The 17,246-nt window shown below is 37.5% G+C and overlaps 1 protein-coding gene across 1 annotated transcript; it reads left to right on the plus strand.

Annotated features, from left to right (window-relative positions):
- The first annotated feature begins 7,412 nt into the window (after window positions 1–7,412).
- LOC309861239 (olfactory receptor 2AJ1-like) lies at window positions 7,413–16,951 on the plus strand. The gene is made up of 3 exons (XM_082724025.1): window positions 7,413–7,518; window positions 9,581–9,659; window positions 15,982–16,951. The coding sequence occupies exons 2-3, from the start codon at window positions 9,605–9,607 to the stop codon at window positions 16,935–16,937; spliced, it is 1,011 nt and encodes a 336-aa protein (XP_082580151.1). The 5' UTR covers window positions 7,413–7,518; window positions 9,581–9,604; the 3' UTR covers window positions 16,938–16,951.
- The last annotated feature ends 295 nt before the right edge of the window (window positions 16,952–17,246 follow it).

Raw genomic sequence — 17,246 nt, forward strand, 5'->3', positions numbered from 1 at the left:
ATCGAGTGGAACAAGTTCTTCATGAAAATGTTCCGAATCTCGTGATGGAGCCAGCGTTCATGTACTAGAGGCCAAAAGGTCCCCCCCCCCAAGATTACAGATTCTCGAAAGTCCTCAAGACACCTAATAGTAAGAATGAAGAAGTATACTTGTAGGCAGAACCTCTTGAAAGCATCTAGGACAAAGAAGATCCTTACGTACAGAGGAAAGCCCATCAGAATAATGTCAGACATGTCCACAGAGACCTAGCAAGCCAGAAAGGTCTGGCAAGATATATTCAGGGCACTAAATGAGAAGAACATGCAGCCAAGAATACTTTTATCCAGCAAGACTGACATTCAAAATGGATGGAGAGATAAAGAGTTTCCAAGACTGGCAAGGCTTAAAAGACTATGCAACAACCAAGCCGATACTGCAGGAAATATTATGGGGGTTCTATGAAAGAGGAAAAATCCCAAGAATAGCATTGAACAGAAATATAGAGACAGTCTACAGAAAGAAAGTCTTCAAAGGTAACTCGATGTCAATAAAAACATATCTATCAATAATCACTTTCAATGTGAATGACCTAAATGCGCCCATAAAATGGCACAGGGCTTCAGACTGGATAAAATGAGAAGACCCATCCATATGTTGTCTACAAGAGACCCATTTTGAACCTAAGATACACCCAGACTGAAAGTGAAGGGATGGAGAAACATCTTTCATGCCAATGGGCCTCAAAAGAAGGCTGGGGTAGCGATTCTCATATCAGACAAATTAGATTTTAAACTAAAGACTGTAGTCAGAGATCCAGAAGGACACTACATCGTTCTTAAAGGGACTATCCACCAAGATGTTCTAACAAATGTAAATATCTATTCCCTCAATATGGGAGCAGACAATTACATAAGAAAACTGTTTATCAAGATAAAGAGTCATATTGATATGAATAAACTAATCATAGGAGATCTTAACATGCCTCTCTCAGAAACAGATCATCAAAGCAAAAAATCAGTAAAGAAACAAGAGCATTGAATGACACATTGGACCAGATGGACCTCATAGATATATACAGAACATTCCACCCTAAAACAACAGAATACTCATTCTTCTCAAGTGTACATATAACCTTCTCCAGAATAGACCACATCCTGGGTCACAAATCGGGACTCAACCGATACCAAAAGACTGAGATGATTCCCTGCACATTCTCAGATCACAGTGCTTTGGAACTAGAGCTCAATCACAAGGAAAAGTTAAGAAGGAACTCCAACACCTGGAAGCTAATGACCACCTTTCTTAAGAATGCTTGGATCAACCAGGAGATCAAGGAGGAACTGAAACAATTCAGAGAAATCAATGAGAATGAAGACACTTTGGTCCAAAACCTATAGGATACAGCAAAGGCTGTCCTAAGGGGGAAATACATAGACATCCAAGCCTCCCTCAAAAAAATTGACAAATCCAGAACACACCAGCTGTCTCTATGCCTTAAAGAACTGGAGAATCAACAACAAATCAAACCAACTCCACACATAAGAAGGGAAATCATCAAGATTAGAGCTGAGATCAATGAGGTAGAAACCAGAGATACAGTAGAATGTATCAATGAAACTAGAAGTTGGATTTTTGAAACAATAAGATCAATAAGCCATTGGCCACACTAATCCAAAAGAAAAGAGAGAAAGCCCAAATTCATAAAATTATGAATGAAAAGGGAGAGACCACAACAAACACCACGGACGTAGAAACAATCATCAGAAGTTATTATCAACAGTTATATGCCAATAAGCTAAGCATCCTAGAAGAAATGGATGCATTCCTGGAAAACTATAAACTCCCAAAATTGAACCAGGAAGAAATCAACAACCTGAATAGACCGATATCTAGTAATGAGATTGAATCAGTGATCAAAAACCTCCCAAGAAACAAAAGCCCAGGACCTGATGGATTCCCTGGGAAATTCTACCAAACTTTCAAAGAAGAAATAACACCTATTCTCCTGAAGCTGTTTCAAAAAGTTGAAGCAGAAGGAAATTTTCCAGACTCTTTCTATGAAGCCAGCATTATCCTGATCCTCAAACCAGGCAAAGACCCTACCAAAAAGGAGAATTTCAGACCAATATCACTGATGAATATAGATGCTAAGATTCTCAACAAGATCCTAGCAAACAGGATCCAACAGCACATTGAAAAGATTATCCACCATGACCAGGTGGGATTCATCCCGGGGCTACAAGGATGGTTCAACATTTGCAAATCAATCAATGTGATACAACAAATTAATAAGAGAAAAGAGAAGAACTACATGGTCCTCTCAATTGATGCAGAAAAAGCATTTGACAAAATCCATCCTCCATTCCTGATTAGCAGCAATGGCTACAGTCACCAAACTGTGGAAAGAACCAAGATGCCCTTCAATGCACGAATGCATAAGGAAGATGTGGTCCATATAAACGATGGAGTATTATGCCTCCATCAAAAAAGACGAATACCCAACTTTTGTAGCAACATGGACGGGACTGGAAGAGATTATGCTGAGTGAAATAAGTCAAGCAGAGAGAGTCAATTATCATATGGTTTCACTTATTTGTGGAGCATAACAAATAGCATGGAGGACATGGGGAGATAGAGAGGAGAAGGGAGTTGGGGGAAATTGGAAGGGGAGGTGAACCATGAGAGACTATGGACTCTGAAAAACAATCTGAGGGTTTTGAAGGGGTGGAGGGTGAGAGGTCGGGGTACCAGGTGGTGGGTATTATATAGGGCATGGATTACATGGAGCACTGGTTGTGGTATAAAAACAATGAATACTGTTATGCTGAAAATAAATTTAAAAAATAAAAATAAAAAGATCAATTGAACAGAAGGGACAACCCAGAAATAAACTCACACATATATGTTTGATTAATGTACACAAGAACAGCAAGAATATACACTAAGGAAATTACTGTCTCTTTAGTAAATAGTGGTGAGAAAACTATATGCAAAGGACTAAAACAAAATTTCTGGTTAATATCACATACAAAAATCAAACTAAAATGAATTAGAAATCTAAATGTAAGACTTGAAGCCATAAAACTTAAGAAGAAAACATAGGTAGAAATCTCCTTGACATTGGTCCTAGAGATGCTATTTTGGATATGAAGTCAGACACAAGGGAAGCCGAATGAAAAATAAACATATGGGGCTGCATCAAACTAAGTTTTTCTGCACAGCAAAGGACCCATTAACAACATGGAAAGCAATAAGGACTGGAAGAAGATATTCAAAAGAATATATCTGATAAGGTTTTAATGTTAAAAATATGCAAAGAACTCATACAAATTAGTAACAAAACTATTGATTTAAAAATGGTCAGTGGAGGGGCACCTGGTTGGCTCAGTTGTTTAAGTATATGCCTTTGGCTCAGGCATGATCTCAGGGTCCCTGGATTGAGCCCTGTGTTGGGCTTCCCACTCAGTGGGTAGTCTGCTTGCCCTTCTCTCTGCCCTTCCCCCACTTGTGTACATGACAAATGTAATAAACTTTCTATTATAGTAGTCCTTGAAGAAGAAGAGAGAGAAAAGGGAGCAGAAAATTAATCTAAAGAAATAATAGTGGTAAACCTCCCTAATGTGGGAAAGAATACAGACATCCAGATCTAGGAAGCATAGAGAATTCCCATCAAAATCAACAAAATATATTTACTTAAGATCTATTTTCATTAAACTTGCTAATTTGATTTTTTAAAACGTCTTAAAAGCAGCAAGACAATAAATGAAAGGAAAACCCATAACCCTAGCTGCAGATTTTTCAACAGAAGCTTGACAACCCAGAAGGCAGTGGTATGATACAATCAAAGTGCTGTGGGGAGAATCTGCAGCAAAGAATCCTGCACACAGGAAAGCCTGTCATTTAGACTAGAAGGCTTTGTAAAGAGTTTCCCAGACAAAGAAAAACTAAAGGAGCTCCTGACCACTAAACCAGCCCTTCAAGAAAGAGTAAAGGGGACTCTAAGTGGAAAGGAAAGACCAAAAGTTACAGGGACAACAACAGATCAGAGAAAACCTCCAGAAAAAAATTGCAAAAGAAGTAATGAAATGGCAATAAATACATATCAATAATTACTCGGAATGTAAATAGATAAGGGATCCCATCTGAAGACATAGGTTGTCAGAGTGAATAATAAAACAAGACCCATGTATATGCTGAGCACAGGAGACTGTTAGACCCAAAGACACCTGCAGATAGAAAATGAAGGGACAGAGAAATACTTAGCAAGCAACTGGATACCAAAAGACAGCTAGAGTAGTAGCCTGATATTAGACAAATGGAATTTACAACAAAGAATGTAACCAGAGATAAATAAGAGCACTGTATCATAATAAAAGGGACAATCAACAAGAATACCTAACAACTGTAAATATTTACACTATCAACATGGGTGCACCAAATATATAAAATAAATCATAACACACTTGTGGAACTAATTTAATAACAAAATAATAGTAGGGATTATAATACCTCACTTACATCAATGGAGATATCATCCCTAGATAGATAGATAGATAGATAGATAGATAGATAGATGATAGATAGATATGACAGATAGATGATAGATAATCAGCCATAAAAAAGAATTATTCAGTCATAAATTAAAAAAATAGTTTTGTCATTTGCAACAACATGGGTAGTTCCTGAGAGCATTTTTCTAAACAAAATAAGTCAAAGACAAATACCATATGATCTTACTCATCTGTGGAATTTAATAAACAAAACAAATAAGCAAAGGGGAAAAGATAGAGATAGAAAAAGAAACAATCAACTCTAGAGAACAAAGTGATGGTTTCTGGAATGATGTGGATGGGGCAATGGCTAAAACAGGGAATGGGGATTAAGGAGAGCACTTGAGATGAGCACTAGGTGTTGTAGGAAAGTGTGCAATTACTATGCTGCACATTTGACACTAGTATAATAGTGTGTCATTACACTCCTTCATTAATGTACAGCTGCCATCATGACTATGTGTAAGGCCAGTAAATTAACTGTATGTTATGTTACATTTACTTTCTCTCTTTTAAAGATTGTATTTATTTGAGAGAGTCAAAGAGCATGAGGAGGGGAAGAGCAGAGGTAGAGGGACAAGGAGATTCCAGGCTGAGCATGGAACCTGATGGTGGGCTGGACCCATGACCCTGAGATCATGACCGGAACTGAAATCAAGAGTCAGACATTGTTACTTTTAGTTCCATATTAATTTATTTGGTAATCATTTAATTGACTTATGAATCTATCAGGAATAAAAACAAGAAAAATCACATATAAAATAATCCCATCTTTCTATCCGCCTCTCTGTAGGAAGCTGTCTGTGTGAGATGTTCCTTCATTGACTCCATAAACACCCAGGAAACTCCATGGCTCCAAGTGGGGTCAGCCTAGTGGCCTACTCTAAAGTTGTTATCTCATGTAAGAAACAGGCCATACACTTTTCCTTTAACAGGCAGTGTGTTCTTGGGCCTTGAACAATGGGAATAAAATTTGCTAAGAACAGAGGGTATAATAGGTAAAGGGTTCAGAAAGGTAGCTTCCTCCCCCTTAACAAATGTTTCCTTTCACTCTATTTAATCAATCTGAAATAGACTATCTCTATTCTGTCTCTGACACTAGGATTTTTTTCTGCTGCACCCTGAGGAATGCCTGTCTGTCTCAGTGCCCCCACTCCTTTCCACACAAACAACTGTTTTCTGTTCCCTTCATCCCCCCCCCCCCCGCCCAGCTGTCCTCTGGAGACATGGAAGCCCATGTCACCCATCAAAGAGTAGGTATTTTCTCCTTCACAAGCCACATGATACAGAACTCCAATGTGGTAAGTGTCCTCCCTGCCTTTCCTTGGTCCTCCCACATCATTTATGACACTGGTCCTTGCAAACTCTCAGCACCTTTGAAATGAGTTTCTGGATTGAAGCACCACACCATGCTTCTGTCATTCTGGAAGCAGGGACATTGAGGCAAATACTCCAATGGTGTGATCAATGGCTAGGCACCCATGAGGAGGGGCTTGTTGGTAGCCTCTGGGCAACAAGTGCACCCAGTGTGTTAAATGTGAAATAACGACAATGATCTTTCTGGGGTGCTATGAAATTGGGAACATTTAGAGATGTTAGAGAAGAGCACCCGGGAGACATGAGGGGTGAGGTAAGTAACGGATGAGTAAGTCACAAATATAAACTCAGACAGTGCAGCTATCGGTGAAACGGGATTCTCTGACAGAGATGCCCAATTTTACAAGAGAAGGAAAAGCAAAGAGGAATAGTCTAAAGAGAGCAAAGAAGTCTCCATGGAAGGATATTTTTATATGAAACTAGCTATTGGAAGACATAAAAGATGTTAGAAATGGGGGGAAGACTATTTATGCAGAAGAAAGGATGGATGTGCCAAAGGTGCAAGAAAAAAAAAGTCATGTAAATATAAATACTTTAGTTTCAAAGGAAATGGGAACTAGAGATACAGAGATTGTATGTTGCTTGTTTGTTTGGCTAATTAATTGGCTATTGTATTATTTTTAATATATATGGACTGGAATGTGCATACAGTGTAATCTAGCAGATTATTTCCATGCTCAAATCAGTGTTTCAGAAAGAATAAAGTAGACTAGACAAAAAGTGTATTCATTGGGGAGCAACTGGAGGCAGACATTTACTTGAATTACCTTTACAATATTTTAATTCTTTGAAATTCTATGTCCTAAAAGGATTTGTTATGCATTTTGAATAAAATACACTGGAATTATCCTAGATCCATTATCCCAAACATGTATGACCCAATGGGAATGTTAAGGAGAGCAAGGATACATCACAGGGAAATATCTTGCTTTTCCCCTCCCCAAATTATTCTTTTAACATTTTGGTGAGTTATTTTTATTAATATCCACACATTACTATGATGAATAAATTGCCTGGCAGCTCACAGGTTTTGCTCCTGAACTTCTGAATTTATTTCCTGTACAGCTCTTCCAGAAAGAATCAAGATCATACATCATCACATACAGGTGCAACTCACAGGACAAAGGGGTGAGAAGAGCAGGATCTTCCAGTCCCAGAACTCTTCCATCATCTTTACCTGAAATTTACATCATTGGCCACACTCTTCTGACTTCAAGCAGAGCTGTGAAGTGTGTGGTCAGTGTGGATGGCACTGAACCCATACAGATCTAGACATTCTACTGAGAGAGGACAGAATAGATGTTTAGAGTCACCATGACGACACATGGAATGCAGCACCATGAGGAGGTATAACCCAAGGTGGGGTATTTATGTAGGGGGAGAAGGTAGGAGATGGTGACTTTTATATATAGGAGTGAAGAGATAAAGGAAATTTAAGATAACTTCTTTTTTCAAGATTTCTGGCTTGGGCTGTTGTAAATGGTGGTACCAATGATGGCCCACGTTTCAGGAGACTTTGGGAGTTCACTGTTGGGCATGATGAATTTGGTGTCACTGAAACAATACTCACAGGACTTCCTTAGACTGACATGACAGCAGCAACAAATAGAAGGTAGCCATTAAATGATTCTTTGGTGTATGATTCAGTCTCCTGAAAGGTCAAAAAATAGCTAGTTAATTATAGTGTCAAATGGCTAGTATAGAATGCAATTGTGAACAGCCCAGCTCATTGACTTCATAATAAGGACTATCAGTTAGCTCTCTTACACACACCTGGCTGTGTGTATATGGGTGTGAAGCAGACTACACATTGTCATTCAACATACTGCATTTCCATTTTCCCCAGAGAGCCTCATGGACCAATGTCACCAGGCAGTGAGAACACAATATACCTTTGATTCACAACATCGAATTGTATTTCTTTACCTGGTTATATACTCTTTTTTAAATTTATTTTTTATTTTCAGCATAACAGTATTCATTATTTTTGCACCACACCCAGTGCTCCATGCAATCTGTGCCCTCTATAATACCCACCACCTGGTACCCTGACCTCCCACCCCCCGCCCCTTCAAAACCCTCAGATTGTTTTTCAGAGTCCATAGTTTCTCATGGTTCACCTCCCCTTTTAATTTCCCCCAACTCCCTTCTCCTCTCCTGAATACTACACCCTCTCTTTCTAAGATATAGTAGTTTAAATGCTTATTTAAAATATAAGGAAATAACTATAATAACAAAAATAATGAAGTTAAAAAAAAAGAAATACTACTACAGTAATTTTAGAAATGATAATAATAAAATCAACAGTAATAATCATTGTCCTTGTATAACTACTAAGTTCTAAACTCTTATGTATGTTTGTGTGTGTGTACACAGATGTAGGCATGTGTGTACATACATGTGTTTGTATGTATGTGTTATAATATGTTGCCTCATTTAACCTTCAAAACTTCGAGGCAAGTATTGCTATTGTCCTGGTTTCATAAAAATGCATTTCAGATAAAATTTTACATCTGAATGATATGCTGTGTGATAATAAGACATAATATACAATATTTCAAATATACTCTATTTGCATTAAATTTTCTTGTTTATCTCTTCAAATCATGGACACTTTTAGCTTATATTGCTACATTCTTGATATAATTATTTGGTTCAGCAGCATACCCATTCCTAGGAAAAGTCAGAGTGTCATACATCTAACGTGGTATGCATTTTCCATGTCAACTCCTTTACAGAAGCAATGATTTTATTCCATCCATATTTAGGGAAATCCATTGTCAGACCTCTGCCGCTTCTATGTAATTCCGTTACAATGAATTATCAGTAATGACCACTTAACAGGAATCAATTGTACACCATCCATGTAAGTCTGGTATTTGAAGAGAGTGTTTTTAATTGGTATATCAATTTGGCCATTGATATCATGGGTTTTTAGAATACATCCAAAAATAAAGGCAGCATTATATTTTAGTATAAAATATGTGTGTATATCAGAATATATTTTCCCAGGATTTCTGTATCAAACACTATTCAAAATAAATATTACTCAGGGAGAAATAATCTCTTGTAATTGTCATTTGTCTTACAATCAAAACTTTCATATAATGATGTAGTGTAGATGCATACAAATAATTGGATAAAGGTGAAGTCATACTGATATATTGAATAATTTCCTTATATTTAAATGTAAATTCCCTTCTACTTAAATTTAAAGAAATATTCTGAATGGTTTATTCATATCCTGAGATAATTGGCAGAAAAGTGAAAAGAATATTTTTGAAACGAGTCAAGTCAAATTTGTGCATGCATAATGCATTTTGAACATCTTGGCAAGTGTAAAATGGTAAAGATTATTTGAGTGTAGTGAATTCACTGGGTAAAGGGTATGAAGACCTTTCTTTTCCGTCCAAGGAAAATTTGGGATATGACTGTGTTTATAGCTAAATCCATGGTATCTAATGATGATAACATCTTCTGTAATTAGTCTCTTAACTTCTAGAGGTTAGGGCAGTATAACCTGTATGTTATATCTGTTTATTTACATTATCATTATTAGACAGAGAATATTTAATGTCAGGTAGAGAGAAGGAGACTATAACTTTATAAGACTACCACAGGTTTGGAAAAGTTTACAGGGTATGTAACATTTGTCTTCCCGCTTTCTTCTGTAGTGTTAGGAAGCTCACCACCAGTGCATGACTTTTTGGATTCAAGAACATATTTCATTCAACATTCTGGATGGCACAGAAGGTATCCTTTTCTCTATCATTCTAGCATCATGGGAGGATATTTCAGATGCCTGATTAATGGGTTGGACAAAAATACATAAAAGATCATTGTAGAAGTTTGCTTGGGTAGCTTAGTTGGTTAAGCATCAGATTCTTGATCTCAGCTCAGATCTTGAACTCAGGGTCATGAATTCAATCCCTGTGTTGGGCTCCATGCTGGATGTAGAGCCTATTAAAAAATTTCTTGTAGAAACTTCAGGTTTCCCAGGGAAGTGGAAAGAAGATAGTAGAACAAAGAAGATGAAGTAGTCAATGAATTTATTAGGGAATGCTTCTAACATATAAAGATAGAGTATAGACATTCTTGTGGATGTAAATGTAAACATAATTGATGTATTGTGAAAATTTTGATATCAGAATCCATAGTCAAAAATTTCTTTAACAATCATTTACTGAGAACATACAACAGGCCTATAATTCCTAAGCGATGGGGTTCTGTAAAAAATAGAATACCAAACTTTTGTAGCAACATGGACAGGACTGGAAGAGATTATGCTGAGTGAAATAAGTCAAGCAGAGAGAGTCAATTATCATATGGTTTCACTTATTTGTGGAGCATAACAAATATCATGGAGGAAAAGGGGTGGTAGAGAGGAGAAGGGAGTTGGGGGAAATTGGAAGGGGAGGTGAATCATGAGAGACTATGGACTCTGAAAAACAATCTGAGGGGTTTGAAGTGGCGGGTGGGTGGGAGGTTGGGGTACCAGGTGGTGGGTATTATAGAGGGCACGGATTGCATGGAGCACTGGGTGTGGTGAAAAAATAATGAATACTGTTATGCTGCAAATAAATAAATTTAATTAAAAAAATAGACATTACATATTTTTCTTTTTTTACAGATTTATTTACTTTAGAGAAAGAGACAGTTGGGGAAGGGGGACAGAGAGCGAGATACTCTTAAGCAGACTCTTTGTTGAGTGTAGAGCCTGACCCAGAGCTTGATCCCATAACTCTGATATCCAGACCTGAACCAAAACCAAGAGGTGGGCCTTTAACCAACTGTGCTCCCATACTTCTCAACACTAAAATTGAGAATGGTTTTTTCAGGGCAAATGAGTATAACAAAGGGAGTCACTAATGGAAAAAGGAAAACTAGAATGACAAAATTATGGGGAAAAGTGAGAAAAAGTCAACAACTTTGCATAATGATTATTGAATTGGAGTTGTCAGTAATATTCATAGACTTATTTTATTCATAGATTTTAGAGACTTATTTATGATCCACCAATTCATGGGAAGCATCGGTGCCCTTAAATCTTAATCTGTGTATACACCAAAATTTACTGAGCTGTAGGTCAAACAAGTCAAAAGAGCAAGAACTTCTTAAATATGTGTATATCCACAACTTCATTCAAAGGTTAATCTTTTAATATAGTGAAAATTATAGCAAAACAACATTCACATTCCAGACCATTAAAATAGAAAATAGAGGTTTATTTCATAATGAAGAATCATAATACCAACTAAAACAGAAAAATTCAAATTATTCATATTTAACCAGAGACATATTTGTATATTTGCTTCCTCAAAGGGAAAGCCAAAACACGTTCATTCAAAATCATGAATAGTTCTTTTTTTGTATTTAAAGATTTTGTTTTTAAGTAATCTCTAAACCCAATATCTATACCCAATAAGTTGAACTTACAACCCTGAAATCAAGAGTTGCATGCTCTGTTTACTGAGGCTGGAAGGGGCCAAAGACTTAAGAATAGTTCTTAAAGATGGCAAGTAACTTGTTTTATATATTATTTCTTTTTCATAATCGGCACCTGTGTTTTCAAAATTGTACCACTATGTCTCTGTGTGTGCAACTATGTATGAGTGTATATTTATTTATTGAGGGATAGATCATACCTACTGAATCTGTGCACATAATAGTAGAGGGAACAGTTAAGTAGCCACTATCCACAACTAAAGAGCATCATTATTTAGAAACCATATGATTCCCTATATAAAGAAGTAATTAAATATAAGTCAATTTTGAGAAGTTACTAAAACTGGCCAAAATAAAACATATTCTTATTTTAACTGAATACAATGTTCTTTTTCTTTTGCATTTAAATACTGATACTTCAAATTACAAATACAGATTAACCTAGTTTTAACATCTCATTAAATGTATAAATAATACATTTCATTTTCTCTAAGGTTAGCCAAATAAGAACTGAGACAGAATATTGAGTTCCATATCCTACTCATTTATTCATTTACTTAAAATATATCATTGAGCAACTACTATGTACAAAGCATTGTTCAGCCACTCAGCTTATACAGAGGCCAAAATAATGATCTCACATTTGGAAGTTTAAGTTCTGGTGTGTTAGGATGATAATAAACAACAAATATAATTCATATATTTATTTAATATGTTATAGATGAAAAGTGATTTGCAAAACACATCAAAGGACAGCACCACTGAACACTAAATCAAAACTAATGATGTACTATATATTGGCAAATTAAACATAATAAAAAAAGTAAAAGAAGAGTATGACCACATTAACAACAATAAGGAGAAATAGGCAAATTGGGGTACACAGGGCAAGAGAGGGTACTAAGATTTTAAGTGCACTGTTTGAGGGTACACCACATTTAAAAGGTGACTTTGACAAAAGACTGAACTCAATTTAAAAATATGGAATTGTAAAAAAGAAAAAATATATATATATTAGATAAACTAGTAAAAAATCGTTAAAAAAGAAAAAGGTAACAGTTAAAAAAAAAAATTTTTTTACCCGAAGGCGAGAAGAAAAAGAAAAAAAAAATGAAAAAGAAAAAATTAAATTAACTGCAAGACTAAAAAAAATCACAGGAAAAAAGCCATGAGTTCCGTGCTTGGCTTTCTCCTCTGGAATTCGGCTGCTCTCCTTGGTAATGAAACCGCACTCCTTGGTAGGTGAACTTGGTCTAGGCTGGATTTCTTGTTGATCTTCTGGGGAGGGGCCTGTTGTAGTGATTCTCAAGTGTCTTTGCCCCGGGCGGAATTACACCGCCCTTACCCGGGGTCAGGGTGAGTAATCCGCTCGGGTTTGCTTTCAGGAGCTTTTGTTCCCTAAGCGCTTTCCGTAGAGTTCCGGAGGACGGGAACACAAATGGCGGCCTCCTGGTCTCCGGCCCGGAGGAGCCGAGAGCCCAGGGCCCCACTCCTCAGTGCGCCCTCAGAGAACAGCGCCCAGTTACTCCCATCTGCCTGACCTCCGGCCGCGCTCCGAGCTCACCGAGCCTGCGATCGGTTCAAGGTAACACCGAGCTGCGAGCTTACTGTCGGCTCTGTTTCTGTAGCCGGCTTTCCCGTTCCAATACCCGCAAGCTCTGCGACACTCAGACACCCCCGATGCTTCTGTGACCCTGCGGGACCTGAGGCCACGCTGACCCCGCGTGGGCTTCGCCCCGGTTTAGCCTCTGGAGCGATGTCCCTCAGCGGAACAGACTTTTAAAAGTCCTGATTTTGTGCGCAGTTGCTCCGCCGCTTGCCGGGAGCCGGCCCATTATCAACACTGCTATTCAACATAGTACTAGAGGTCCTAGCCTCAGCAATCAGACAACAAAAGTAAATTAAAGGCATCCAAATCGGCAAAGAAGAAGTCAAATTATCACTCTTCGCAGATGATATGATACTATATGTGGAAAACCCAAAAGACTCCACTCCAAAACTGCTAGAACTTATACAGGAATTCAGTAAAGTGTCAGGATATAAAATCAATGCACAGAAATCAGTTGCATTTCTCTACACCAACAGCAAGACAGAAGAAAGAGATATTAAGGAGTCAATCCCATTTACAATTGCATCCAAAACCATAAGATACCTAGGAATAAACCTAACCAAAGAGACACAGAATCTATACTCAGAAAACTATAAAGTACTCATGAAAGAAATTGAGGAAGACACAAAGAAATGGAAAAATGTTCCATGCTCCTGGATTGGAAGAATAAATATTGTGAAAATGTCTATGCTACCTAAAGCAATCTACACATTTAATGCAATTCCTATCAAAGTACCATCCATCTTTTTCAAAGAAATGGAACAAATAATGCTAAAATTTATATGGAACCAGAAAAGACCTCGAATAGCCAAAGGGATATTGAAAAAGAAAGCCAACGTTGGTGGCATCACAATTCCGGACTTCAAGCTCTATTACAAAGCTGTCATCATCAAGACAGCATGGTACTGGCACAAAAACAGACACATAGATCAATGGAACAGAATAGAGAGCCCAGAAATAGACCCTCAAATCTATGGTCAACTCATCTTCGACAAAGCAGGAAAGAATGTCCAATGGAAAAAAGACAGCCTCTTCAATAAATGGTGCTGGGAAAATTGGACAGCCACATGCAGAAAAATGAAATTGGACCATTTCCTTACACCACACACAAAAATAGACTCAAAATGGATGAAGGACCTCAATGTGCGAAAGGAATCCATCAAAATCCTTGAGAACACAGGCAGCAACCTCTTCGACCTCTGCCGCAGCAACATCTTCCTAGGAACAACGCCAAAGGCAAGGGAAGCAAGGGAAAAAATGAACTATTGGGATTTCATCAAGATCAAAAGCTTTTGCACAGCAAAGGAAACAGTGAACAAAATCAAAAGACAACTGACAGAATGGGAGAAGATATTTGCAAACGACATATCAGATAAAGGACTAGTGTCCAGAATCTATAAAGAACTTAGCAAACTCAACACCCAAAGAACAAATAATCCAATCAAGAAATGGGCAGAGGACATGAACAGACATTTCTGCAAAGAAGACATCCAGATGGCCAACAGACACATGAAAAAGTGCTCCATATCACTCGGCATCAGGGAAATACAAATCAAAACCACAATGAGATATCACCTCACACCAGTCAGAATGGCTAAAATCAACAAGTCAGGAAATGACAGATGCTGGCGAGGATGCGGAGAAAGGGGAACCCTCCTACACTGTTGGTGGGAATGCAAGCTGGTGCAGCCACTCTGGAAAACAGCATGGAGGTTCCTCAGAATGTTGAAAATAGAACTGCCCTATGACCCAGCAATTGCACTATTGGGTATTTACCCTAAAGATACAAATGTAGTGATCCAAAGGGGCACATGCACCCGAATGTTTATAGCAGCAATGTCCACAATAGCCAAACTATGGAAAGAACCTAGATGTCCATCCACAGATGAATGGATCAAGAAGATGTGGTATATATACACAATGGAATACTATGCAGCCATCAAAAGAAATGAAATCTTGCCATTTGCGACAACATGGATGGAACTAGAGCGTATCATGCTTAGCGAAATAAGTCAAGCGGAGAAAGACAACTATCATATGATCTCCCTGATATGAGGAAGTGGTGATGCAACATGGAGGCTTAAGTGGGTAGGAGAAGAATAAATGAAACAAGATGGGATTGGGAGGGAGACAAACCATAAGTGACTCTTAATCTCACAAAACAAACTGAGGGTTGCTGGGGGGAGGGGGTTTGGGAGAAGGGGGTGGGATTATGGACATTGGGGAGGGTATGTGCTTTGGTGAGTGCTGTGAAGTGTGTAAACCTAGTGATTCACAGACCTGTACCCCTGGGGATAAAAATATATGTTTATAAAAAATAAAAAGTTAAAAAAAAAATATGGAATTGATTGAATTTAAAATAAAATAAAACTTAATTAAAGATTTTTAATGCAATTTTTAAAAAAGAACATGGAATTAAGATCCTGAGTCTACACGGAGCTAGCAACTTACTGAACAGACCATATATGATCAATTTATTCAAACAAATAAATTCCCAGATTGTAAAACAAACCCATTTCAAAAGCTGGTTGAGAGTCTACTGATTTTGACTGCAAGGGAGTTGGGGTAAATTAGAAGGGGAAATGAATCATGAGAGACTATGACTCTGAAAAACAATCTGAGGGTTTTGAAGGAGCGAGGGGGTGGGAGGTTGGGGTACCAAGTGGTGGGTATTATAGAGGGCACGGATTGCATGGATCACTGGGTGTGGTGAAAAAATAATGAATACTGTTTTTCTGAAAAAAAAAATCAATTTAATTAAAAAAAACTAAGGATAATGAAGAACTTATTCTAATTAGCATTTACTTCTCATATTTTGCCTACTTCATGAAGTTATTTGTTATGTGCTTAGGAAATGATCTCTTAGCTAAATAAAAGAAAATGTCATTGTTAATATATGCCTCACTCTCTTTTTATTATTCTAAATGTAATGTTTTCTAATATTATTTTAAATGTAAGTGAGTTTGAGATTTACACCACTGAATTTTAGCTCTCTCTTTTTTTTTTTTTTTCCTATTTTAGGTGAAAGATTGGAATTCATGATGGGGCAAGAGAATCACAGTTTCACCAGTGATTTCATTCTCCTAGGACTCTTTTCTTCTTCCCAATCAAGTCTAGTTTTCTGCTCTCTTATAGTCATTATTTATATTATGACTATTACGGAAAACACAATCATGATCCTCCTTATCCTCAGGGACTCAAGACTCCACACTCAAATGTATTTCCTGCTCAGCCATCTGTCTTTCATGGACATCTTGCATATTTCTAACATTGTTCCCAAAATGGTCGCTAACTTCCTGTCAGGCAGCAGAACTATTTCATTTGCAGGTTGTGGCTTCCAGGTATTTCTGTCCCTCACCCTCCTAGGTGGTGAGTGTCTTCTCCTGGCAGCAATGTCTTATGACCGCTATGTAGCCATCTGCCATCCACTACGCTATCCCATTCTTATGAATGACTATGTCCTCATCCTCATGGCTGGAGGGTCCTGGCTGGTTGGGACTGTCAACTCCATAGCCCACACAGCTTATGCCCTCCACTTTCCCTTCTGTGGCTCAAGAGCTATTGATCACTTTTTCTGTGAGGTCCCTGCCATGTTGAAGTTGTCCTGTGTGGACACAACCCTGTATGAACAAGGAGTTTATGTAAGTGGCTTAATTTTTCTCCTCATCCCTTTCTCCCTAATCTTTGCTTCTTATGTCCAAATCCTCCTCAGTGTTCTTCAAATGAAATCATCAGAAGCACGGAAAAAGTCATTTTCTACCTGTTCTTTCCACATGATTGTGGTCACAATGTACTATGGGCCATTTATTTTCACATACATGAGACCCAAATCATACCACACTCCAGGCCAGGACAAGTATTTGGCAATATTCTACACCATCCTCACACCCACACTGAACCCTATCATCTACAGCTTTAGGAATAAAGACGTTCTGGAGGCAATGAAAAATATGCTCAAAGGTAACTTTCTCCATTAAAGATAGTAAGAAAATGCTTGAAGCCTATGTTTTCTATATTAATATTCAACACTTACAGGTTATTCATTATTTATGTATCTGGAAAGAAAATCAGTTTCTATCCATCAAGAGTAGAAAGTGGATTTTTCCAAACCCCTGATGATAATAAAATTTTTAAAGTATTTGTTTTATAAACACATACACCTAAAAAGGTACTATTCCCTCTCACAAAAAAATTATAAGAATTTATAAAAATTAACTTTTACAATATAATCACATTTTAAAGGATCTATCCTTATGACTTTTGTACCTTATGAAACAGTAAAATTA

Source organism: Mustela nivalis, assembly GCF_964662115.1.
Source record: "Mustela nivalis genome assembly, chromosome: 3".
Lineage (NCBI taxonomy): Eukaryota > Metazoa > Chordata > Mammalia > Carnivora > Mustelidae > Mustela > Mustela nivalis.

What these genes read in the sequence shown, in the direction of transcription:
- LOC309861239 (XM_082724025.1), top strand. Translation starts at nt 9,605, where the DNA reads ATGACTTTTTGGATTCAAGAACATATTTCATTCAACATTCTGGATGGC. An exon ending in CATTCTGGATGGCACAGAAG is followed by an intron (nt 9,660 to 15,981) that starts GTATCCTTTTCT and finishes TTCCTATTTTAG; the next exon opens with GTGAAAGATTGGAATTCATG.